The 23,827-nt window shown below is 41.6% G+C and overlaps 1 protein-coding gene across 1 annotated transcript in view; it reads left to right on the forward strand.

The window, feature by feature from the left end:
* BAIAP2 (BAI1 associated protein 2) overlaps positions 1-23,827 on the forward strand; it is a 162,260-nt gene that overhangs the window by 127,842 nt on the left and 10,591 nt on the right. Inside the window, exons 8-13 of the mRNA XM_015815118.1 lie at positions 4,852-5,079; positions 7,785-7,986; positions 9,886-10,087; positions 14,049-14,117; positions 14,702-14,852; positions 18,801-18,835. Of these exons, the coding sequence (XP_015670604.1) occupies positions 4,852-5,079; positions 7,785-7,986; positions 9,886-10,087; positions 14,049-14,117; positions 14,702-14,852; positions 18,801-18,835 (887 nt within the window). The remainder of the gene's footprint in view (positions 1-4,851; positions 5,080-7,784; positions 7,987-9,885; positions 10,088-14,048; positions 14,118-14,701; positions 14,853-18,800; positions 18,836-23,827) is intronic.

The raw sequence follows: 23,827 nt of genomic DNA on the forward strand, positions 1-23,827 counted from the left end.
GAGAGAGAGAGAGAGAGAGAGAGAGAGAGAGAGAGAGAGAGAGAGAGAGAGAGAGAGATTATTGTCTCTGCATTTCCTTACTCAACTCATCTATAGTATTCATCTGGTAGATTGAACTTAATCAGGTAATAAAGGAATGGTCTGAAAAATCTCAGTGAGTCATAAACACTCTTCAAGTAGAATTATATGCCAAGCCATTTACTAATATATGTGGAGAAATAGAAGACCAACACTCGTTTCTCTCATATAGTGGATTTTTTTTTATTGCTATTATTTTGTCACAATACTCCAGTGAAGATAAATAAACTCTTTCAGTTTTTAATTTTTTTCTTGTATTTACATTTTTATTAAGTAGATTGTCTTGGTGGTATTTACAGTTAGACACTGAGATCATGGGGAATTGTGCTGAAATATGTGTGGCTTGTTTTATAACTTGTTCAAGAAATGTGAATACACACGCTTACATTCTAGATTAAAACCATTTGCATAGTTTGGATGTGTTGGTTTATAACATTCACATACTTATATACAAGACACCCACACAGATACTTCAAAGTGTCATCAAAATCTTCCAGGAAGCATGGGCTTCTACTTAAATTTAGCTATGCTGTTATCCAGTGACTGAATATCAACCTCTGTAGAAGGTGCTAATGCTGGGGAAAGTGGAAGGAAAGAGAAGAAGAGAAAGACCAACAGCAAGTTGGGTAGATTTGTGGCAGAATTGGAAAACTTGAAGGACCAAGTTAGGGACAGATTGTCATGGAGAAAATCTTATCTAGATGGTTATTAAGAGTCAACACCACTTTGATGGCACAAAAATAAACAATGTTCTTCGCTCCCTTGTCCTAGTGAAGGGATCAAAGAATATCTTGCCGTTCATGTAAGATTCATGGCAAGCCACCACCATTATTCTTTCTATACAACAATTTTGCTGTGAAGGAGCCTGCCCTTAGAAACCATACATTATGCACGCAGGAAGCACTGTATATTCTGCCTGAAGACACAAGCACATATGTTTACCTTTCCTTCACCCTCTCTTCAACCTCCCATAATAATAGCTAGGCATCCAACAGGGCAGGTGTGCCTGTTTCCTGGCAGATGATGTATGAGTGGCACAATGGCCCTTGGGTGCTCTTCAGTCTGGAGTCTATAAATACAAAGTGCGCTGCTTCCAATAGAACAGGAGAAATTACGTAGCTGCAGTACTGCTTTCTGTGCCTCTGTTTTTCTCATCTGAACTCAAATATAAGTAGTCCTTGCTTAACAACCTAGGTCGATGCCTCCTACCAAACACCTCCCTTAGACCAGTCCGCTCCCACAGAGAGGGCCTCCTTAGAGTGCCGTCGGCCAGACAATGCCGGCTGGCGACCCCCAGGGGGAGAGCCTTCTCTGTGGCAGCTCCTGCCCTCTGGAATGACCTACCCCCCGACCTACGTACAGTTGCGGACCTGCACCTTTTTCGGCGAGCCCTGAAGGCCCATCTATTCCGTGCGGCCGGCCTGGCGTAGTTTGGATTGTGTTTCAGTGGGGGGTTTTGTATGGGTGTGTTTTTAGAACAGGCCTGTTATTTAATTCGATTTTAAAACAGAAACTATTTATTATCGTGGTTTTTAGTATCGCCTGTTCACCGCCCTGAGTCCCGCAAGGGAGATAGGGCGGTATATAAATTTAATAAATAAATAAATAAATAAATAAACAAACAAATCGGGACTAGCAACTCTGTCCTTAAACAATGCGATTGTAAAGCACAATGTCACATAACTGTGCCAACTTATGACAGCAACTGCGACAATCCCAATTGCTGTTATTAGGTGAATCCCGTGTGGACACATCATCCTGCAGTCACATGATTTGCAACTTCCTGCCAGCTTCCCCATTGACGGTTGCATGTTGGAAGCCAACAGTGAAGGTCACAAATAATTACACGACTCCAGGACACTCTGATATCACAATTGTGAGCCAGTTGCCAAATGTGGAAACTGCGATGATGTGACCATGGGAATGCTGCAATGGCCACAGCTATGAGGACCCATCATAGATTTCCCCTTGTAACTTTGAACAGTTGCTGGACAAGTGGTCTTTCAACAAGAATTACCTGTAAGTTCCTTCTTCAGATGAGAAGTGTTGAATGTTCTTCTTTTGCCTCCAATTTGCTTTTTACCTAAAAAGCTTGGAAGTTTGCCTACCATTCCTCATTTTCGAATCCCCGGGACTGTTTTTCTGCTTTCTTACTTATGCCCATTGTGACTGGTCCCAGAGACTCTGGACGTACTTTTTGGGGGGCGGGGGGAGGAAGGGGGAACTGAAACTAATGCAGGGGATTAAGACATGATTGAGGCAGCAGGACTTTCCAGAATAGCAGTTCTTCTTTCGGTGGAAGCTAAGAAACTCCTGCTCCTGCTGCTCATCCTGATAGGCAGAATTATTTCCCTCCACACAATGAATGTGCTTTCATGGGAGGAGAGGAAAGGTAGAGATCCTCACCAAAATGATCCCTGAAGCCATTGTTGACATTTTCACGGGAAGCTGCTTCCTCCATGTAGCTGACATTAGCTGTCATTTGCTTTCTCTGTAAAAGGTAATCTTTTTTTATGTTCCTGTTCAAAGACCCAAATAACAGGACAGCCATTATGTGACAGTCTTCCATCCTGCAGCTGACCTATGCTCACCTGGGGGCTGACAAAAGCTATTCTCGGACCTCCTTTCAGATAGCATGGTTGCTGTGGAGCAGCTTAGGCACTTTGGGGACATCCTGGAGGATGCACAGCAGTAAGCAATCAGTTTTGGTGGGGGTTTTCCCCTAAAGAAGTAGCCCACGTGTACTAGTTTCTCTTACCTTTTGCCCCTATCGGTTGTGCTAAACCTTCCGCTGCTTCGAGAGCAGAAAGGAGGCAGTGAGCCACTCTGCTTGGGCAGTGATGTTGAGAAAGAGCGAGTTTATTGATGTAAATGTTTCTGTGAGGATGTGTTGTCCCCTTAGCTACGTGTCTTTTTTCAACATCCCTTTTGCCCCAGAACACCCACGTTTTATATGCTGCTCTTTCAAACCGTTTTTCAGAACCACTCACAAAGACTTTGCTGATCCAGGAAATTAAAATTGGGGATGCAAAACTGGCAACCTGGTTCGAATGTGTATATTTGGAAGGAGTCTCCAAACAGGCTGCCCCTCAGGAAGACATGTCCATGTGATTTCTATCCGGTGATAGAAGAGAGCAAGAGAACAGAAAGGAATTGATGTGAAAATCTGGGCACATTCTTATATCCCGGCTCATTCGTTTTCCTCAAGGATTACCCACGTGGAGCTCAATATTAAATGTTTTCCTCCAGGAGATCTTACATTAGATCTTTTGGCTCACATCAGCATTCCGTATTCCTGAAAGCAACGTCAGGTCAGACCACTGTCTTTTGATAGCACTCATGCTCAGTTAATTAAGGAGACTGGTGTCTGAAAAAACAACTTCTGAACTGGACTAAAACGCCTTTTTTCAGAGTGGGAAGAAGGAGTGGGACTTCTTAGCTGGAGAAATGCACAGAGGTGTATTGTGCAAGTCCTGGCTTTCCAGTTTCTTTTCCTTTCTCAGGTAGTTTAGTTACAACGTCTTGGTAGTGCCTGTGTATATTCCCTACAGAAGAGAGTTTCTCATCTGTGATTCCTCTGAGTTTCTTTTCAAGGTGAACATGTAGTACCTGTGTTAAATTTAAAAAATACTTTTGCCTTTGGGAAGGATTTTAATTTTGCTTGACCCCATCTTGTGAGGATTGGAGTATTTTCCTTGTATCACATGGTTCATTGTGTCTGTGCCTTTACAGCTGTGCTAAATTAAAATGTCTGCATGTGCTAAAGTGTGTGAATGGAGGCTTCCGAGATTCCAACTTCCCTAATCAGGTCACAGCTCCTCGAGGGGGGAAGCAAGCTGAATTGTTCTTGGGAATGAAGTTGGAAGGGAAGCTGCTGAAGCCCAGTGACACAAACGGAAGCTCTTCGTTCTCCCTGTTCTCTTTTCTTGCTTTATATTTAACATTACTCCTACCCTAAAGAAAATAAGTTGCCTTTAAAAAGAGCTAAATCTGGTCCATAAGTAAGCAATGATCGAGGTGACTTGTATTGTGTTTCTTTAGTTTAATATAAAACTGTGGTGAATTTGAATTGAAGAAAGGGGGTATTGCAGTTACCTGAAGTTGACAAATCTCTAGTGTGAAATAATTTCGCTTTTTTTTTTACTAAATTGCCGCAATTAGGTCTAGTCCATTTCTTTGGCTCTGTTCATATTTTCGGTGTCCTAACTAGTAACAGGCCTAATATATATGAACCTCTCTGAGCAGATCAGAGGTCCAGTCCTGTCCACTTCTGTCCTCTCCTCTCCTGCTTTTGGATTCATGAGACAATAATAAAGACTTCTCCAACCTTCAACAGTGAAAGCTGACTGATTGAGTATGAAAAATATTATTTTCTCCCTTTATGATTTGCCCCCTTTTACAGTGGACCTAAAAGGATAAAAAAGGGAATCTTAGCCAACTTCATTCTATCTGTATTTTTCAGATATGCTTTATCTGAGAAGTTGCCTCAGACAACAGTTTCAAAGCAGTGATACACAAATACCAGATTGGCTTTTTTTCCTGCTCTGAATAACTGACAAGTAAACGTAGTCAATCTGTGTAAATTACAAAGTTACAATAGTTTAATTTCTGTTAGAATAAAAAAATCATTGGCCAGTTAATATCCCAGTTCCATTCTCAGGAAAGTTATGTTTGGGTATTTGTTGGTTTCCTTCCATCTTTGGATTAAAATCTTCCTTGGGTTTTTTGTACATTCTGACCTCTCTCTCTCTCTTTCATTTTGACAACTTTCAGGGAAAAGATATCTTGACACAGAAGCTCCCATTATGGCAACAATCTTGTTCGGATCCCAACAAGATCCCAGACCGTGCTCTCCAGCTCATGCAGCAGATGGCCCTCAGCACCAATGGCTCAATTATGGCTACACCTCTGTCAACATCCAAGTCAAATCTCATCATCTCAGACCCTATACCTGGTGCCAAACCTCTCCCAGTCCCACCAGAGCTGGCACCCTTTGTAGGAGTAAGTATAGGATGGATTGATAAATTGGGAAGAGATGCCATAATTCATCTTTCAATGGAAAGATGTAGACTTGGCACTGCGGCGTGTAACATTTTCTAAGTCAAAGCTACAGTGGTCCTTTCACTGGCACGTTGGAAGCTACATACTTCTAAAGGTAAAGGGACCAGAATTAAAACTGATATAGGTTTTGATTTAGTTTAAACCAGTTAAAATGACTATTGCACATTTAAGAATTTCCATAGAGCTTTGAGCTTTGGTCTTATTTTGCTCAGATATAAAACATGGAGTGTTTTTGAATTAAGATTGCATCTTTGAAAGACATCTTTTTGGCAAGAAAAATAAGTTCCACTGCACTTATTCTGTAGAATATAAACATGCCGGTTCATTTCTTGGCAAAATATGAAGTGCTAATTATTACCACAAAAGCCTAACAAAGCTATTTGAGACCTTTTTTCTGTTTGAACATCCATGCTTACTATGATCATCTGAGGGAGTTTGCCATCATCTAAGGAGGCAAACTCATCTGGTGGCATTTTGGGTTCAAGCCTTCTCTGTTGCTGCCCCAGTCATTGGAGTGTACTCCCTACAGAGTTAAGGAGGCTAACAGCATCATTAGATTTTAAAATGGCCTCTTTTGAAGTAGCAGCCTGACAACTCATAAATTCATAACTCCTGCAACGTGCTGTACATGATGCTGGCTTTCAAGACTACTGAGAAACTGCAGAAAGCAGCTGCCCACTTGCTGGCAAATGAGAAGCACCACAGCAGTATCACACCAGTTCTACAGGATTTGTGTTTGTGGCCAGCAGGTTTCCAAGTACACTTCAGAGTCCTGTATTAACCCAATTGGTGATGGTATTTACATACTTGGGTTAGCTCCCAGTTACCTTCAGGACATTAACTTTTGGAAAGAAAAAATTGGCCTATCCTGGATGTTCAAGATGAGAGGGAATGCTCTAATTATTTTCCCTTCAAGAGACAAGACAGGTGGAGATGCAAATGAGATGTTCTTGTTGCTCTTCCATCACTTGGGAATAGCTTTATCCCCTTGAGACCAAGATTGGCCCCACCTGGTCTGTTTTAGGAAAGTGGGCATTGGAGCCTAGCCATCTACAATTTAGGGTTTGGGGGGAATTTTAATTGGCCTTTTCACCGTTTTAATGTCTCAGTTTTAAATTTTAAGTGTACACTGAAAGCAGTATATAAAGCTACAATAAATAATTAAAATACAATTTAAAATATATTGTCATAAGAAGCCTCTCAAGGCAGCCTTTTTTGTTCATTCTTGAGAAACGAGGCACCGGAGCTGAAATCTGTTGATACATGGCTGATAAACTTGCACAAGTCAGTAACTGACTGTGTTCCAAATTTACATCAGTCTTCAAAAGCTGAATTTAGTGGCCATGGGAAAATTGGGTGATTAAGAGAACTTATGCTTCCTCCTGCTGAAGTGTTTGGGTTTGCACTTAAGCCAGGGGTGTCAAACTCGCAACATCACGTGACGTGTTGCGACGTATCATGACTTTTTCCCCCATTGCCGGCAATGGGATTGGCGCGTTTTCGGCATGACGCGGGCTGGCAGTTTGACACCCCTGACTTAAACAGTTCAGGGCTCTTTGGTTTTTCTTTTCATTACCTTGCATTGATGATTTCCCCACCTGCTGTCCAAAACCCATTTATTCAGTCCAGTTCTACAGCTGTAATATGATAACATCTGGGGCAGGCTGGCCATGAACTGTGTGAAGAAATTCTAAGTTACACAGATTTGCAAACCTCAGCTCAAAGAAACTGAACTCACAGTACTCTGACAGATATTATACAGTGTGGTATATCCTGGTAAGTGGTTATATCCTGCTGTGGTATATTTTGGCATGTCCTTCTAGGCCAGGGGTAGGCAACCTTGGTTCTTTTATGACTCGTGGACTTCAACTCCCAGAATTCCTGAGGCAGCTGGCCTAGGCAAAGTTGAATATCTTCAAGCTAGCTCAAGAAGAGCCATGATTCGATATCATATTACAGGTAGTCCTTGACTTACGATCACAACTGAGCCCAAAATTTCTGTTGCTAAGCAAGGCAGGTGTTAAGTGAGTTTTGCCCCATTTTACGACCGTTCTTGCCACAGTTGTTAAGTGAATCACTGCAGTTGTTAAGTTAGTAGCCCTGTTGTTAGGTGAATCCAGCTTCCCCATTGACTTTACTTGTCAGAAGGTCACAAAAGGTGATCACACGATCCCGGGACACTGCAACCGTTATAAATACATGCCAGTTGCCAAGCATCCGAATATTGATCATGTGACCACTGGGATATTGCAACAGTCATAAGTGTGAAAAACCGGTCGCTTTTTTCAGTGCCATTGTAACTTCGAATGGTCCCTAAATGAATGGCTCTGAGTCAAGGACTACCTGTACAGGTTTAAGCCATTTGATGGGACCACTTACTTCCATAGTCTACCAGTCAAAAAAGGCACCGTGCTCCATCTTTTCCTCCTTAATCAGGTAATTGTTCTTTCCAGCTTTCTGCCAGGAAAAATAAAAATAAAAAATAAGGAGGAAGTGGTGGGAAAAATGAGAGGGCAGCACGATGTAGACTACCTGTAATATTCTGTGAACAAGGCAGAACAGTTGTGCAAAACAAACGTTTGTATCAAGAGCATCCTATTTGTGTTTCTCTCTCCTTCTCCACCCCCCCACCACTATTTCTCCAGCGAATGTCTGCACAAGAGACCATTCCAGTAATGAATGGCGTCTCAGGCTCGGAAGGTGAAGATTACAGCCATTGGTCTGACCGAAAGCCTCCTCAGCCGAAGTCCTTATCTCCACCACAAACTCAAAAGCAACTGAGTGACTCTTACTCCAATACTCTCCCTGTGCGCAAAAGCGTAATGCCGAAAAACAGCTATGCAGCCAGTAAGTCATTCTTGTAAGAGATTATTCCTCTCTCCCCTTCCCTCCATTTTGGAGGACCAGGTATGTCAGATCTCACAGAGCAACACAGTAGGAGAAAGGGCCTAAAACAACTTTCTCCAGGCTTTCCATGTATGCAAAGACCTCTGGGTCCCTAAATCCCCAGCCATCGCAGCAGTCCCAAGAGATCTGGATTACCCCAACTTGGAAAAAGCTGGCATAGAAGCACAAAAATGGCCCCAACTTCTAAAAGCATTTCTCATGTTGAGTCTTTTAAAGGGTCCAGCTAGAACGCTTATCTTTCTGCTTGGTAGAAACAAGAAAAGGTATTGAGAAGGCACTGAAAATTTGGGGAGCTAAGAAAGCTCAAAAAATTGCATCAGGTTGCTGACGTGTAGGCGGGGCTTTGTTAGAAATTAATTAGATGTGCTTGTTTCTTATTTGCAAGCCCTTACACAATAGAAATGGATGAGTCAGATGTTTGCACATACCCAAAGAAGGCTTTTTCTTACAAAAGCTATGAACAACAACACTGTTTCTCTAAAGTGCTGCAGAAGTCTCAGTTCTTTTGCATCACACTAGAAACAGTGGTGAACAAAGCCTCCTTTAGACTGACATCACTCTGCAATGTTTTTTATCTTCTGACTAAGGTAAAGCTGCCTTTGAGTCAGGCTGAACTTGATGAGCACAGTTTGCAGCATTCCTGACAGCACCAGAGAAGTAGTTTTCCACTGCTACCTGCTGGGATGCTAGCTTCCAGGATAGTCAGTAACACAAATGTTTCATGAAAGTCTCTCGTCCAAGGCCTTCCCAGGCCTTCCCTGTTTAGCTTGGAGCTCAGAGAAAGTCAGCCGGATGCTAACACCTACAGTACTGAGATTATGTGGGCTCCGATACTACTGCTGCATTGCTTGGTTCCAGCGGGAAACAAAGTATTTATTGCAGAGGTGTCAAACTGCCGGCCCGTGGGCCGGACACGTCATCTGGAAGCTGCGCCCACCCCATTGCTGGCAATGGCAAAACAGGCCCAATACATTGCGCGACATCACGTGATGTCATGAGTTTGACATGTCTGACTTATTGCATGGGACATGATGAGGTTACTATGTTCTTATTTATTTATTGAATTTATATAGCCACCCATCTCGCGCCTGTGACTCTGGTTGGCATCCACACAATTAAAACACAGAGCTAAACAATCAACATAATTCAAACAGGACCATTACAAGAACCATAAAAACAAAAATATGATTTTCATTGCTTTCTTTTATGCCATAATTACTATTAATCATTTTACATAATACACAGGTATCTAGCACTAGCTAATGTTTGTTTTTAAGAGCAGGTTGCTCAGTACATCATATCTGTGTGTGGGTGTTTTACCAGGAAATTCAGTATTTTCTTTTGCTTTACAAATTCATTGACATTTATGATTAAGGGATGATGATGGTTTTACTACCTTTTAGCCACAGTTGTGAAGTGAATCACTGCAGTTATTCAGTGAATCAGGTGGTCATTAAATGAATCCGGCTTCCCCCATTGATTCTGCTTTTCAGAAGCTGTCTGGGAGGGTTGCAAATGGCAATCACATGTCCTAAATATATGCTGGTTGCCAGCACCTGAATTTTAAACTCATGAATGTGGGTATGCTGTGAGAGTCATAACTGTGAGGACCAGTTGTAAGTCACTTTTTTCAGTGCTGCCGTTGATTTCAAACAGTTACCGAATGAATTTGTGAGTCGAGCGGACTATCTGCAGATCCGCAATCCACAGTCTTTTTTTTTTCGGAAAAAAAACATTTGACAAACATTCTCTGGTAACTGAAGTATTAGCAAAGAAGTATAATAACAAAAAGGCTTATTTATTGAAAAGAGTGGACTCCATTTCTGTCTTGTCTTTCAGCTGAAAACAAGACTCTTCCCCGTTCCAGCTCCATGGCGGCAGGATTAGAAAAGAATGGCCGGACAAGAGTGCGAGCCATCTTCTCTCATGCTGCTGGGGACAACAGCACCCTTCTGAGCTTCAAGGAGGGGGACCTTATTACGTTGCTAGTGCCTGAGGCCCGAGATGGCTGGCATTATGGAGAGAGTGAAAAGTCCAAATTGTGAGTATGCTTGTGTGGGCTTCAAAATCGGTTTTTCTTTTCTTAAGGTGTCTTCTTTAGCATTCAGTTGCTTTCTTAGCACAGCGGCCGGCAATAACAATGTTATGGACTGTAACTTTTAAACCTCTCAGAGCCCCGGAAGGGTGGTGCCAATTGCCTACTCTGAGCCATCCTCAGACACACAAAGCCACGCTGCCTTTTGTTCCCAAGGTTCAGGAGTACAATCTGGGGTGGCTGTAGATAGAGCAAAGCATGGGGCTGTCTCAGGTGTGACCCACTTTGTCATTTGGGTCTTTTTCCCCAGTGTGGCCTTGCTGCAGAAATTGCAACAAGAATTCCAGCATTTTGCATCTGTGTTAAAAAGCCAATGCAAAAATCAGAGGAAGAGAGGAGAGAAACACTGCAAGTCTGATGAACGTTGGGCCTAAGACAAATTATTGTTCTTTATGCTTAAAACGTAGTGTGACTTTCCAATGAACTTTTTTTCGTTACCCTGATTTGGAAATCTTTGCTCTGGTAGCCAAAAGTGAAGTTGTTGTGCCAAGAAGTGGAATGTATAATAAACAGTTCTGCCCTCAACAACACAGCTCCCACGCTGGGGAATGCCAGAAAAAAAAATGAAGAGGGAGGGCAGAAATTGCAGGCTTTTAATTCCTGGAGAGTCTGTAGCGTAACTAGGAATAAAAGCTGTCACTGGGGTGGACTGGTCCAGCAGGTTTGCTTTGGCATAATAGGTTTGCTTAAGATTAGGGCAAAAAAAGTCTTCCTTGGCAACAATTGTGTAGGTAAGCTCCTTCGTAGATACTGAATATTTATCCTTTTTTTTTTTTCTTCCCTCCTTCCCCACATCTCGGTATTTAAAGCTCTAAATCTGGAGCTGCAGTCTTTTTCATTTTGTTCACTAAATATAGCCATACCTTTTACTCTTTCGTCCATGCAATTTGTGACTGGCTTTACAACAGATGCCAGTTGCCAAGCAAAGGGTTGGCTTAATTAGCAGAACCAGATTAGGAAGCCTTAGAACTGGAGGGCAGCCATGAGGGTGGAAGTCTGCTGACCCGGCCATTCCTTTTTTTAGCCCAAGTGAACGTCCATGGGGTGAGCCGGAAAGCTGGCAGGGTGTGAAACTAGGTGGCTGGTGAGACTGTGCACAATAAAAATCGGGCAGGAGGATAATCTTGCTTCACAAAGTAAAAGCACAGATGGCAGTAAGATGCCCGTGGCCATTTGGGGAGCTGCCACATGTATTGGCAGCATTCCTTTAAAAGATCCAGGATTAGCTCATTCTAGATACAGGTAGTCCTCAACATACAATTGAGCCAAAATTTTTGTTGCTAAGCAAGACAGTTGTTCATGAGTTTTGCCTGATTTTATGACCTTTCTTGCCACGGTTGCTAAGCGAATCGCGGCAGTTGTTAAGTAACACCGTTGTTAAGAGAATCTGGCTTCCCCACTGATTTGCTTGTCAGAAGGTCACAAAAGGTGACTTTGAATGGTCACTAAACAAACTGTTGTACGTCGAGGACCATCTGTACTCAAATGCTACCTTCTGTTATAATGTCCCCCTCTTACTGTAACACATGTACTGAATATGCCTCCAGCCCTTTTTTGCATCATCACCCTGTTACACGTTCCCAAAGCCACTCTGCTAAAGTTCACTGGCAAACCACCCACATTCAGTAATGTGACATTTTGAACATTTTTTAAAAAACAATTAACGGGTAAAGTATACATTCAATTCTTTATAAATCAGTCTGAAGGCACTTCTACATTGCTAGTGCTTTCACTCCCCAAATTCTCAGCTGCAATCACACTTCTTGGCTACCATGAAGCTTGCCGGTGCCTCTGCCCGGCTGGCCAATGGGAGGGGAGTTCAAAAATGGCTGCTCATCTGGTGTCTTATTGCCTCCTCCCTCCCACTTTGCCTTTGCTTGCCTGCATTTGTTTTCTGGCAAGGAAAAAAAATGCAAAGTTACTCCATTGAAGCAGCAAAGCTGTCACATTGGCAGGGTGGGGAAGGATAGCAAGGTGTAATGGCTCCCTGACTTTGGGAAGAGTGTGAGGAATCCAAGAAATTGGAAGGCAAGATGAGGCAAGAATTCCCACCACTGGGAAATAACTATCTTCTGAAAGAGCAGCTGATCTGGGAGTAAATTGCTCACCTGACAAAGAATTTCCATGCCTGACAGAGTCAAGGGCACAGAGAGACACTGCACTGATTCCAGATTGGTGCAGTTCATGCATATGGAAGGGACCATATTTCTAAAAATCTGTCCACGGTTTCCCTACGCTTTGAAAGAAGCAGCCAAACAATTCATCCCCGGTCTTCCATCACCTCATCACCATTCTTCCTGAATCTGCTGGAGATAATAAGAATTATAGGAAGAAAGGATGACAACTCCTCCCCCCCCAACCTTGCTATTGCCTAGTAAACTTTTGTCATGTCATAGAATGGAATGTAAATAACCCAGTAAGCATTTTGAAGTTACAATTTCTTTATTGGGTTTTTTTTTTAAAGTCTTTCTTTCAACTGGAGGATATTTGATTTATTCAAGAACAGGATTAAAAATTAAGAGGCATTCTGGATTCTTCCCATAGAAAATGGAAATCATAGGAAAAGCTTTGTGGGTATTCAAAAGGTAGTTCAGTGAATAGGGCTTTTGAATAGTACAGATATGTGATGAAATATGCAGCTGGAGAAGGAGGGGGGGGCATGTTGGCAAGAGCACTGTGGCTTCCCAGGAAAGAGGCAGCACGTTCCAGAGAGGGGCCCAAAACAAGAGACAGACCAGGAGAGGGAGAGGGGAGTTAGGAAGAGGTTCGGAGTAGACACACCAGGGTATAGCTTTAGTCTGGCAAGGTTCTGTTTATTAAATAGTTGAAAATAACAACAACAACAACAACTTTATTGTCACTTTGAATGTACACCAATCAGCATACACCAAAATGAAGTTTTGTTGCATACTGCTCTCAAAGGGCCACCACCTCCGATATGCACTCCTTGTTCGCGGCTTCCAGCTGAAGTTTCAGATCGTCCATTTTAATCTCTAGGAGGCGAACGATGGCAAACAGGACAGATAGAAACGGAGCTCCGTGTGGATTAGCCCTCAAATTAGATTGTATTCCTGCACGACAACCTCATAACGACAACCTCGCCTCCTATAATATATACTATTATAAATATATTATATTATATTTATTATTATACACATTATAAAGCCTTAGTAAGACCATACTTGGAATACTGCATCCAGTTTTGGTCTCCATATTAGAAAAAAAGATGTAGAAACTCTAGAAATAGTGCAGAAAAGAGCAACAAAGATAATTAGGGGTCTGGAGACTAAAACATATGAAGAACGGTTGCAAGAATTGGGTTTATCTAGTTTAGTGAAAAGAAGGATTAAGAGTGACATGACAGCAGTATTCCACTATTTGAGGGGCTGCCACAAAGAAGAGGGGGGTCAGCCTATTTTCCAAAGCACCAGAAGGCAAGACGAGAAACAATGGATGGAAACTAATCATGGAGAGAAGCAACCTGGAGCTAAGAAGAAATTTCCTAACAAGTAACCAGATGAAACAAATAAAGAACAGGACTTCACTGGATCTCACTGTGTCGTCTTTAGGCTTAGGGCTGACAAGAGAGTATCTGTTGTCCCTCTCTTTCTCTGACACATTCTGTTTTCTGCTTCTCCTGTCAACCGTCCATACTGAGGTTATAGTGGGAACACAGGCAAGATTGGTTCATTTTGACCGCATCACTAGGCTTTGAGGCTTATACGTCCTGGAAATTTCTACAAAGTATTGAGAGAAGTGGGTTATCTGTAGCTGAAATTCAAGAATAGGCACCTCTGTTTTGACTACAGAATACTGAAATTCTAATGGCTTCTTCAGTATCCTCTTCACTGAATGGGGAAAAAAAACCTTGGATATATTTTTTTCTTTTTTTCTACCTGTGTTGTAGGAGAGGCTGGTTTCCTTTCTCCTACACGCGTGTGCTGGAAAGCGATGGGAGCGATAGATTACATATGAGGTAAGAAAGTTTTTTTGATGGGTGCAGTGTAATCACCTGACATTTGAATAATGTTTATACTCAAAACAGACAAGCCCTGTGTGTTTACTTAGCCAGAAGTGGTATCTGTCCTACATTGCCTTCTTCTGGCTTATCTTTCAGGAGGAATTTTATTAGACTGGCTTCATGTTTCTTGAACTAAGATTTCAGGCTTTGCTGTGAAAATACGTGTGCCCGTGTATTTGTACACACAGAGATACATACATGTGTGTGCGCATGCATGTATGATCTGGAGCAAGCCAGTGTGAATATATATTTGCTGGAAAAAGTCCTATGACAGTGTTTCATATGGTGAAACGTAATGAACGCCTATGGCCCCAGATGGAAAAGCTCCAGGCCTTGGCGGTGACAGGAGGAGGATGTTACCTTAGTGATTCTGAGCAGGCTCCCATAGGGAAAGACGTGTGGGAGTAAGAGAATCTGAAGAATCCTAATTTTGTCTGCATGCAGGGAAATGAGCCGAGACTTAATGGCTTATAAAGTGTGCTCTCTTTGCACAGTTTTGCCACAGAGGAGATGCTGACTAAATGTATTTATGTCTTCAGCCAGGGGAAAAGCAGTAGTACAGGTAACCTGTTGGACAAAGATGATATCCCCCCTCCAGATTACACCATGTCCTCCCGAACTTTCCAGTCACCGAATGTCAGCACTTTCAAACAGAGGCCGTACAGCGTGGCAGTGCCAGCATTCCCCCAGGTGAGACACTTTTCCAACGCGGAGGAGAGGAGGCGTAACCATTGTGAGTGAATACGCCAATCAGGAGGGGCTCTGCCAGAGGTAGATTCTAAGGTTCCATCAGTGGAGAAGGAAGGTGGTAATCAGCATTATGTGGGTGTCAGGGGTACATTTCTTGTAACTTCTGGTTGGGTATGATTTATCTTGTACTAAATGTTTGAAATGGTTGCTGACCATCAAAAAAACGGCTTAAATCAAATGGATGCATGGGTTGGTGAGAATTAAATGGGCCTTAGATCATTTAAATATAGCTGCTCTGATTAGGGAAGAGTAAAGGAGGAATTGGCACTGCAACTTTTTCTACAGCTGGTACAACAAAATGAGAGGGTTCTAGCTGAGTCACACTTTGTGATTTGGGTAACAAGCCGTAGACGTCTGGTTCACAGACTACTAAGCCATAAGCATGGCTCAGCACAGTGTGTGAGTGAAACTATGAACTGTGGTTGAATGGAACAAACTTGAGGTTAGCCCACCAATGGACTACCAGCTCTTGTTTTCAATTAAGCCAACTTGCAATATCTGTCTGAACACATTATTTTTCCCTGTAGGATAGAGAAGTCTTGTGATGAGATGCTTGATTCTGTGAAATATTTCTTTGGGCTATGAGCAACAAGATTTTCAATTCCCCCCCCCTTATTGTTGGAGTTTATATCTATTTGAATTGATTGGATCCTTGTGGTGCTGTTTCTTAGTAATGCTATTGATAACTCTTTCTATTGCCTGCAAAATTGTTTGAAAACTTCTTCTACAAAGTTGAAGGCTAGGATGGGAAGTCAGTAAACCCACTTCCTTTGATATAGCAGTTGTTCTCCCTTCTTTGTGCTAAACTGCAAAGTTATCTTCCTTATGCAACCCAACAATCAAATGACGTTACAGTTGCCATTATGTTTTGAACCTGATCACCAGAAGAAAACTGGGACCAAAAATCAAAGATGCAGTGTGCACATTGTGGGTAGGCAAGAGAGGCTGCCTTGCTAAATGGTGGGAAACTGATCAAGGAGAGAAGCAACCTGGATTTAAGGAGAAACTTCCTGACAGTGAGGACAATCAACCAGTGGAAGAGCTTACCCCCAGAAATCGTGGGCGCCCCATCACTGGAGATCTTTAAGAAAAGACTAGACAATCACTTGTCTGAGATGGTGTAGGTTCTCCTGCTTAAGGGAGGGGCTGGACTAGAAGACCTCCAAGATCCCTTCCAGCTCTATTCTATTATTATTATTATTAAAAGTAGCTCTGGTTGCACCATTTCTGAAGTGAACATTCCTAAAAAATTCTGTTTCGTAACACAGGTTTTGGTACAAGCAGGTGAGGCTTTCTGGCCAACAGTTGCTTGTATTCATTATTTATAGGAGTACCTTATGCCCTACGGTTGTGCAATTAATGAATATTCCCGTGGCCTCTTCCCAGTGTCACCCGCCTCCTACCAGCCTTATTCTAGGTCAACAGCCGTAAGTCCCAAGAACACAATGTTTCCATTGGGGTTTCGAAAGCCTCTTTTCTGCCTCCAGCGTCTTTGTGGCTTACCTAACACATGTATCCTGGCTCCACACCTCTCCCCATCCTCCTCAATCTTAAGAAGCCGGAGAGATGAAAGGCTTCTTCAAAAAAAAATAATGAAAACAATTGTCAGAAAAGCAAATAGGAGTAGAGGTAAAGAATTAACGGATTGGCAAATTAGTGATGGGTAAGGCAGAAAGACTGGCAGTAAAGGGCAATGCAAATACCCAACTGGTAACATATGGCTGTTCTATAAGTATCTAGCTGTAGAATTCAATGGTTCGTAGGCCAACAATGCTTATTTTTCCCCCATCCCCTCTCCCTTGGACCTTCCACGTGGGGTCTCTGGAGGTTTGAGAAGATTAAACACCAGCTAGTGGGTGGATGGAGACAAGGAAAATAAGCTGAGGGACATGGAAACAGAGTGTGCACATTAATAGGAAAAAGGGGATGGGTGAATTTAATTTTGTTGGAAAACCACATTAAAATGTTTATCTCCTATCAAGGGTAGCACGCTGAGAAGAATGTTATCGGACCAAGAATACTTAGCATTAGAACGAAGGCACAATTATTTGGCTGTAAAGAGGTTACGCTATCAGAGATTTCCTAAGCACAAGAGTCCATCCTTTTCTCAGGGTCTTTAGAATTAAATATCTATGTCAGAGTGTGCTGTGAAGAGATAAGTTGCAAAATAAGAGTGCCTTTGGCTAGAAAAATGTTGGATTTCTTTAATGGCGAGCTTTGATTCTCAAGTCATTCATTCGGAAGCCACTTTTTCTCTGGCTAGACACATGTCAGAGGAAAAGATCACAGCAAAAGAAGAATGGGCCTTATCCTTAATACACCCACATACCAATTAAGAGGCTACTATGGTACTGTTTGAGTATATTTGAGTATAGTCCTTCCATTTCAACTACAGGCTGTCAGCCCTGAACGGCTGACATCTGATCTAAAATTTTATGTTTTTGTCTAGAATATTTATTGCCGTAATCAGGTGAAAGCTTTGTACAAGTACTGTAGTTGAGCCAAATATCTTCATGGGTCTGAACAGGAGTAAGGGTATGTTAGTTCAGGCTAGGGAAAAATTCCTAGAACGGGTAGGCAACCTTGGCTCTTTTATGACTCGTGGACTTCAACTCCCAGAATTCCTGAGCCAGCATGGCTCAGCTTGGAAACCTCTCCCTTTCCCCTCAGCATGGCTGGCTCAGGAATTCTGGGAGTTGAAGTCCACAAGTCATAAAAGAGCCACGGTTGCCTACCCCTGCCCTAGAACTATCCAACATTATGATTCCCTTTACATCAAGAATGGGGAACTGGCGGCTCGTCAGTTCGCAACATTTTCATTACTGGATGATGCTGGCTGTGGCTGCTGGGAGTTGGAGGACAACCACGTTCAAAGGCTCACAATTTAGTACAGGTAGTCCTCGACTTACCACCATTTGTTTAGTGACCATTCAAAGTTACAGCGGCATTGAAAAAAGTGGCTTATGGCCAGTTTTCAAACTTAACAACCGTTGGAGCTTCTCCATGGTCACGTGATCAAAATTTGGCAACTGGCGTGTATTTATGACCACTGGCAGGGTCCCAAGGTCATTTGATCACCTTTTGCGACAAGCAAAGTCAATGGGGAAGCCAGAGTCACTTAACAACCATGTTACAAGCTTAACAACCGCAGTGATTTGTTTAACAACTGTGGCAAGAATGGTCATAAAGTGGGGCAAAACTCACCAGCTGTGTTGCTGAGCAGCAAAAATTTCAGGTTCAATTGCGATCATGTGTCAAGGACTACCTGTACTCTGTTATACAACATAGTAGGACTTAAATATGATTCCTTCCTTCCACAGTAGCTGTATGATTAATTAGACTTCACCCAAAAGGGAAAAATAAGCACTTTTATTTATTTTTTTCTTCTCTTCCCTGGATGTATCAGAGAACAGCGATGAAAGTAGCAGGCTGCATTTCGCTGTGCATGTCTGCTTTGACTTCATCTGTTCTACCTCTCTGAAGAGAAGGTGATGATATGCAAAAGGGATGGAGGATGCAGCCTCTGGTGCCTTCCTCCATCGGGAACTGAAATGCTATCAAGCTGCGTTCACCACAGCGTGTTTTTGCAGTGTGCATAGCATTTTGCACAGTCCCTTTTTAGCATCCTGCACTGCATGTCTTTAAGTTGGAGGCTGTTTTTAACCTCATAGATCTGCTATACAAGATCACCCTCTGGTGAAACAAATGTGTTTTGTTTTGTTTTGTTTTGCCAATATGTTTTGTCATACTTTTGAGACCAAGTACTTTGACTATGCCTTGGAAGGCTGTTGGGACAAGGCAGATGCATAACTTCCATTGCTATCTTTGTGGCAAAAACCGTATGGTTCCATAGCTGATGCCCCCCCCCTTGTTTTTTTTTTTCTACAGGGACTGGATGACTATGGGGCAAGACCCTCAAGCAGGTAAGATACTTCATTTTACAATCCATGATGGGTCTGCAAAATTAATTTCAATATGAGAAGCTAAAGTTTGGGCAAAAGTTTAAAAGTGATGTCAAATGCAATTTCTGGTGGTTTCACTGACATGCCCTATATAGCATCTTAAAAATTATACAGAAGTTGATTTATTTTTTTTAAATCTTCTTAGTCTAGCCTGCAGCTCTGCAATTTTTACCATTAAAGTCTAACCTCCCAGGTCCGATCTCGCATTAGCTTTCTTAGATCAGCCACATAGCCTAGCAGAAGCTTGAATGAAAGAAATTCCCACAGAACCACGTGTTTTTAAAGCGTGCAGGAACTGTGAGTCCAGGGGCCAAATCCCCTGTTTTCTGAGTAAGACATGGCATAATTGCTTGCATTTGGGAGTGGATTTGGTCTGGGCTCTTCCCAAAAAGAATATATATTTCTTGAATTGAAATGCTTCTCATACATATATAGCCCACGCGATTTTCCCTTTCAAGGTAGCCAGTATTATGCAAAATGCAGAAAATGTTTATGCACCTTGCTCAGACTCATTTGAGTGGGCTGTATAAAAATGCTGCAAATAAATAACAAGGAATGTCTCATTATTCTTTTCTGTCCTTGTGGCCATGACTTCTGCTATATCTATTCCTCACTTCATACATTCATTCTTTAAACTTCTCACCTCTTTTTTCAAGGTTCTTGTCAACTACATCCAGCCACAACTTCCTTTGTGTTCTTCCTCTTAATCCATTCACTCTTCTTTTTTTTTCTATAAATTTTGTTCATTCTTTCAACCCATTTCTTTCCAACTGGTCACCTTTTTTGTAGTTCACATTTATGTCCATACATTCTTGGTCCTATCTCTTCTTGTTTTTCCAAAATAATTATACCCATTGTATTTAACTGACTTTTATTTTTTTCCTGACATTCCCAACTCTTACCTCCACATAACTAAATAGCTGAAAGGACATCTTATAAACAGCTATTATCATCTCAGTTCACGTTCATTCCTCCAGTCTAAGTATTACCCATTAGTTTTCTTTTATCAACATTTGCATAACTTAAGATTTCCTCATTCATTTTCTCATCTTTAATTCTGCCAAGATGCACAAATTCATCTACTTTTCCTGGTGTGTGTGTGTGTGTGTGTGTGTGTGTGTTATGAATAAATTGAATTCATTCACTTCAGAAATCACTCTTTTTTTGCCCACTCATGATTATTCTGTTTCTCTGTTTAGGTAAGGAAATATCTCTGAAAAATGACCCAATGGGTCACAAATTGTCTAGTTCCTTATATATTTATTCATAAACACATTAAACAACTAAGGGCACAGCATACATCCAGATCTTACTCCCTACTAAATGTCGAAACATTAATTAATTAATTTACTCTACTGGAGGCTCCTTTTCACCCACTTCCAAAACAATTTTGATTCCCATCAAAATTGCTTTGTATTTTCTTGGTTTTTCCTTGCTCTCTTCTTTGTAATCATCCCATTTCTCGGTACATTGTACAATATCAATGTACGATACGCTTTTTGCCGTGGTCATTCTTGTTTGTGCATTTTCTCATGCCCGGCTTCTTTCACGTCACCATTCCATAAAGTATCCTTTTTCATTCTTCCTGTTAGTCAATCTAAAAAGGAAAATGAGCTTTATTGAATGTCACTGTGTTAATTATTACAGAGCTTCCCCTGCTGTGTGCAGTGATAGGAAAATATGACTATTCTTTATGTTGCATTGCAACTCATGCAGGGTAGTAGGCATGCTCAACAGACATGGTTGGCACAGTGAATTAACTGAATGTGCACCACTCGTGTCTCATTTTCTGCAGTGCATTCATGAGTCATTTGTTCAGTAGGACACAACTTCAGTTTTAAATGCAATATTTCCAGTTAGACAAACTACAATTTTTTTTTAAAGCAGGAATGAATAGTAGACTCCACATTTTGCTCTTCTGGCATCTCTAGTTGCATATTTTTTTAGACTTACTGTTTTTTTCTCCCTGTGGCCTTCAAACTGAGACACAGTGGTGGAAATGCCCCTTACAAAACCAGGAATGAATGCAAAATCCATATCCAAGCAATTAGAAGCAACAAAGATGTCACAGAACAGCAACCTGATCTTTCCGCTTGTTTTTTGAGTATGGCAAGTACTTCTAACATAGTGGGTTCTGCTGCTAGATGGAGCCCAAGAGAAGCTGCCCTTTCAGAGCTGCAGTGAAGCTGCCAATAGTCTACTCATTGCTTCCTGCCCACCCTCTCTCTGCCCTCGCTTCCTAATTCCAATATCAATGCGTTGCACCTTACTTGGTGCTCTTCCATCTACTCTTGGTTATTACTCTCTCTCTCTCTCTCTCTCTCTCTCTCTCTCTCTCTCTCTCTCTCTCTCTCTCTCTCTCTCTCTCTCTCTCTCTCTCTCCGAGTTTGGGTCGAATTGTGTGCTTTTTCTTTCTGTTCCACAGCGGCAGTGGTACGTTGGTATCTACAGTGTGAGAGAAGGAACCTTGACTAGAAATGGCAGCTGCTGCTTGGAAGACTTCTTTGTTTTGCTTCTCTGTCCCCTTCATTTCCTTCTTTCTTCTGAGATGCACATTTTTCCTCCTGCCTGTCCTGTTTTCAAAGCAACAGTGCCAACTCCTCCTCTCACCCCTGAGACCCTGAGGACCACTCCTTGAGGAACCCTTGGAGCTGCTACTTCCCCGTCCCCCGGTATTTGCAACCAGCCATTTTGGAGCAGAAAAATGTCCAGATAAGGAATGTTGGTTTTTCACAGCCACTACCAGATGCAATTGAGATAAACTAAACTAGATAAAGATGCTGCATCTCTCTTTCTCTCTTTCTCATTTATAAATTATTTTATTTTTCCCAATGCATTCTCTTAACATCTCTTAGAGATGTTAATGCAAGCTGCACATTTATAGCAAAATAAGTGCAAGATTCACCCCTTCTTTAAAAAAACCCTCAACAATCTGGAAACAAAATATGCATGGCATATGGTGTACGTACTGTTACTTCAACTATCCTTTTTTGCAACTTTATCACAAAATTAGTTTTCTGTGTCAAAAGAAAAAGGGCCGTTGGGATGCTCGGGCATTTCTGTGTTGGTTTTAGCAAGAATTGGACTGTTAAACTGAGCACCAACCCAGTCTCCATTTTGTAAAGTATTTTGTTTTATATATATATGACAGACACAAGCATATTATATTACTATTCTATTCTACTATGATATATATTTTGTAGGAAGGTATTGTTACCTCACTGTTATGCTGAAAAGAGTGGAAGGGAGGGGAAGGGCCTCTTCTGTTGTATTATGCAGATTGCCAGATCAATCCAAAGACTTTCTCTTTATAAAACTGGAGGTTCTTTTTTTTTTTTTTGTCTTGGGGTAGAGAGGGAGGGCCAAACTGCCTAAGTTTTGAAGTTCCGGTTCTGAACGTGGTGGTTTTTTTTTCTTTTTTGCTGAAATTTCAACCACTTTCCTTTCCTTAAAAAAAAGCTATCGGTCTTTTTTATATGTCTTAACTAATTTCAGGGGCAAACAAAGTAGGATTGAAACTAATGGCTACCGATTGGGACTGCTTCTTCCATTACCAAATTACAGGAGATCAGACACGTGACCCATGCTAAAGACTGAACCCTTTCAGCTTTGGGTTACAACAGGGTTTTCCCAACCCTGGCCACTTTAAGACGTGTGGACTTCAACTCCCAGAATTCCCCAGCCAGCAGCAGCTGGGGAATTCTGGGAGTTGAAGTCCACACGTCTTAAAGTGGCCAAGGTTGGGAAACCATGGGTTATAGTCTACAGTTTGAAGCTGTATTCCTGTGATGACCAAAGGGTGTCTGCAGGATATGGTCCAAAAAGTCAACATGGTGACCCACAACGGTGCAATCAAAACTGCGTTTAAAAAGTGGCCAGGCTTTTTGACTATATCGTCTTAACCACCATATTGACTTTTTTTTTTTAACCACACTTGCCGATACCAATGTGAGTTAAGTGAAAAACAGTCAAAATATTTGATCTGTATAGGAAGCAGCTGGCAATATTATCTTGACTAATTGTATATATGAAAGTTCTATCTCTGCACATATTAACAAAGCTTTTGTTTTATATAATAGACTTGGGGCATATGTACTGTAGTAAGATCCTCATTGTCATAGCTTTGCTCAAATGACGTTTACATCAAGGATACTCTGTAGAATACAGAAAACAAAGCAAAACTGAAAACGCACAAGCACTGTGTGAACACTGTAAAAGTGCTGATGGAGAGGGGTATTGTGTTTCTTTTTCTTTCTTTCTTTTTTAAAAAAACCTAAGAAACAAATACAAAAAAACAAAATCAAGCTGAAAAGAAATGTGCCATGTACTATGATATTTGAATAAAAGTTTTACTTCCTCCGTTGAGTTGGGCTTGGGTGATTTTCTTCAATGTTTTTTTTTTTTAAGGTCTATTTATTTAGCTGACTTTATCCTTGGCAGATTATACGCTCACACTTAGATTGTTTAGAGCCGTGGGGGTGCAGTGGTTAGAATACAGTATTGCAGGCTAATTCTGCCTACAGTCTGGAGTTTGATTCTAATTGGCTCAAAGTTGATTCAGCCTTCCATCCTTCTGAGGTTGGTAAAATGAGGACCCAGATTTTGGGGGGGCAATATGCTGACTCTTTAAAACTGTGTAGAGAGGGCTGTAAAGCACTGTGAAGAGGTATTGTATATAACTCTAAGCGCTATTGCTAGTGTATTTGTAATACAAAAGGCTCTTGGCCCAATCCCCATTTTTCTCAATTTGCCTTTAATGCTCAGACATCTCTTCATGACTGTGAGAGTGCAAGTTATTTTATTCCCATTCTACATATTAAAAATTGAGACTGAAAAAGAGACTTGCTCAAACCCAGGACAGGAACCTATACAGGTTAACCAGCTCTTCCTGTTCTAATTCTGATCACAAATATCTGGTGGAAGACTCTTTCCAATAAGCCTCTTCGGTCCACT

This window comes from Protobothrops mucrosquamatus, unplaced genomic scaffold (assembly GCF_001527695.2).
Source record: "Protobothrops mucrosquamatus isolate PMUCROS unplaced genomic scaffold, P.Mucros_1.0 scaffold_99, whole genome shotgun sequence".
NCBI classification, from domain to species: Eukaryota; Metazoa; Chordata; class Lepidosauria; order Squamata; family Viperidae; genus Protobothrops; species Protobothrops mucrosquamatus.